Here is a 2,790-nt window from a genome sequence, read left to right as displayed (position 1 = left end):
AAAATACCCAGGAGTACTACATGTAAAGAATTTGAGAATCTAAGATCACAGAGTGAAGGTTCACTTAAAACTTGAAACACTATAGTTGCCACTTAATGTTTTTAATCAACAAACTTTTCTATTACAGTATAACTTTCTGGATTAAGACATACAATCAACGGTTACATATATACGTCACCTACGAAAAAAAAATTAATACTAATAACTAAAGTACAGACTACAGAGTACTAAACAAATTCGTTTATCATACAGTGTATATCCATAACAACCAAAAATTCAACCTCCATTCACAATCGAATATATCTAAAGCAACTGCAGTGCTACTTCTAGCTAAGCTAATAATAGTGTGAAAGCAGCAGCAAAAATCTGTTGATGTGAGGTTATGCTTCAATGATCTATCTTTAATCCAGAAATTACATTAAACATTTAGCCTAATCAAAGCTATAATTCTTGTACATCTTCAAAAAACGAGGCTGGTATCGTTAATGGTGATGACAATTCAGACACACCTTTGAACTGTTGAAAACAAATGTAACAAATTGTAATTAGTTATCATCAACAACAAAATGTGAAAAGATAGTAACAGATTATCACAATATTACAGGCACCTTATGTTGCTTGTACTTTTCTCTAACTGCCACTAAATTTGCTGCTCGTCTACTCGATTGCAGATCATGTAATATCATAACACATTCTTTCAAATCAGAAGGCTTATATCCACAAAGTTGCTCAAGAGCCAAATTCTGTAAACAAGATTAAAACTTTAACAAAAAGAAATTTAACCCTCTTAAACCAAAAAGCACATTAAATAATTGCGAACTTACCCATGGATGCAAATTTGGCTTTAGAGTGAATCTTGAAAGAAACATAACTGATGCAGCTACTATTGAAGGCAAAAACTTTAGGCAACCGTATTCTAATAAGCTCAACTCAGCCAAATAATAACCTAAAAACTCCAAATGCAAATTTGGTGTCTGTAACATAAAAAGGTACACATATTAGCACTCAAACAAGCATACTATAAATCAATAATCAGAGTACTTCATAAAGTGAAAATATTGATGAAGATATAGAACTTACTTCATAATCCTCTTGAGCAACTTTAGTAAATCTTCTGTAATCAAAACGTTAACAAACAAGAAACACAAATTAGTTAATGAACACGAAAACTTATATCTAATTTGCAAGAGTTTTAATTTGTACCTAAGAAATGACTTTACAGTAGGATTGCCCATTTCAAATTTAAGTGCTTTAAGCACATCCGCTTCCATTTTCACAACCTCTTGCTTCGTGTACGTGTTATCAGTAATATAACAAAAATCTTCTGTATGTGGAGGACTAATTTCTTCATATTTTCTGTTTCACCAAACAAAACATACAAATTAATACCTCAACACAACAAATTAAACCGATCACACAAAATGTGATACTTACGCAGCAATAAGCATCGAAGAAACACCAAGAAGCTGAAGCCTTTGTCGATTAAGAACATTTGTCGATAAAAATTTATCGATGTATGATACAGTCAAATACAGAGTATCTGAAAGAAGCTTGTACTCTTCAGCAACTTCAACCAACCAATCCACCAACACACCTCTCATATTTACAGTAACATCTTTTTGCACTTTTTCGATATAATCCGACATTGGCCTTCTTTTATCCTCCCTCTAAATTCACATCCAAGAAGGCAAAAAATATCAATACTTTTGCATATAAGTTAGGGAATTTTGCTTTTTTTTGTGTACTTCAGCATCAATAAAACACTAAATTAAGGATCAAACTAGCCCAAATACATAAAATAAGGACTTATTTCACATAAAATAAGGATCAAACTAGTTTAATTAAGGACCCATCATGTTTAATTAAGGATCAAACTAGTCCTTATTTCACATAAAATAAGGACTTGATATTAAACATGATGGGCTCATGACATTTAATTACTTGGTAATTATACAAACACATAAAAATAAGCAAATCCCAAATACATGTTAACTACCAGATACAAAATTAAGGATCAAACTAGCCATACACACAAAACCCTAAAATTAGCAATTGAAATAAGAATTAATAAAGGAGAAGACTTTATATACCTCCATATTGTGTAGGTACTCATATATATCAGTAACATAAGTTTCACACATCTGGGGATCACTTAATTTTTCAACAACAACTGGGTCTTGAACTTTAACCGGTTTCTTGACTTTCTTGGATCTGGGTTTCGGGTTCTGGGTATTACTTGGGTCGGATCTGACGGCATTGTTTGATATTTCACCCAAAACAACTCGGGTCTTCTTTGACGGTTGTAATTGAGATTCAATTGATTCCATTGCTCTCTTTTTCGCCATTCTTGTAACTCTCATGTTCTCTTTTTGTTCAGCCATTGATTTAATTTGTTATTTTAGTCGATTTGCAGGATGTGAAATGAAGAGGGATTTGGAAATGGTGAAAATGGTGTGTGTTTTTAAAGATGTGGGATACCGCCATTTTTGTTGTGGTTTTGAAAAGATTCAATTTTTGGTAAAGTTGAATTTTGGCGAAAATGGAACGGAGGGGAGACGTATTAATTTTTGAAAACGAATAGTAAGGAGACACGTCATCGTATCAGGCAGCGAGTTTGGATTGATGAGGTGGCGGGTTTGTAAAGTTAAAAACAAACACAGATTTGAGATTTGTTTGAGCGCCTTCCTATCCTAAAATATTTCATTTGAGTTGAAAGTTTAGATCTTTCTAAATCGTGCGTTTTATCCTATCTATTTACAAATTTTTGTTCTTTTTGTTTAACGTTTTATA

General features: G+C 32.4%; 1 protein-coding gene across 1 annotated transcript; it reads right to left on the bottom strand.

Moving 5' to 3' along the window:
* Positions 1–441: 441 nt before the first annotated feature.
* LOC139892262 (G2/mitotic-specific cyclin C13-1-like) lies at positions 442–2,381 on the bottom strand. Its single transcript, XM_071875306.1, has 7 exons — positions 2,091–2,381; positions 1,435–1,667; positions 1,204–1,356; positions 1,081–1,114; positions 825–974; positions 609–743; positions 442–516 (listed from the first exon to the last, which is right to left on the bottom strand). Exons 1-7 carry the CDS (start codon positions 2,379–2,381, stop codon positions 442–444), a joined length of 1,071 nt encoding a protein of 356 aa, XP_071731407.1.
* Positions 2,382–2,790: the final 409 nt, after the last annotated feature.

The sequence above is a fragment of the Rutidosis leptorrhynchoides genome, chromosome 2 (assembly GCF_046630445.1).
Source record: "Rutidosis leptorrhynchoides isolate AG116_Rl617_1_P2 chromosome 2, CSIRO_AGI_Rlap_v1, whole genome shotgun sequence".
In the NCBI taxonomy this organism is placed as follows: Eukaryota; Viridiplantae; Streptophyta; class Magnoliopsida; order Asterales; family Asteraceae; genus Rutidosis; species Rutidosis leptorrhynchoides.
The sequence above is the reverse complement of the archived record's forward strand: the minus strand, read 5'-3'. Positions and strand labels throughout refer to the sequence as shown.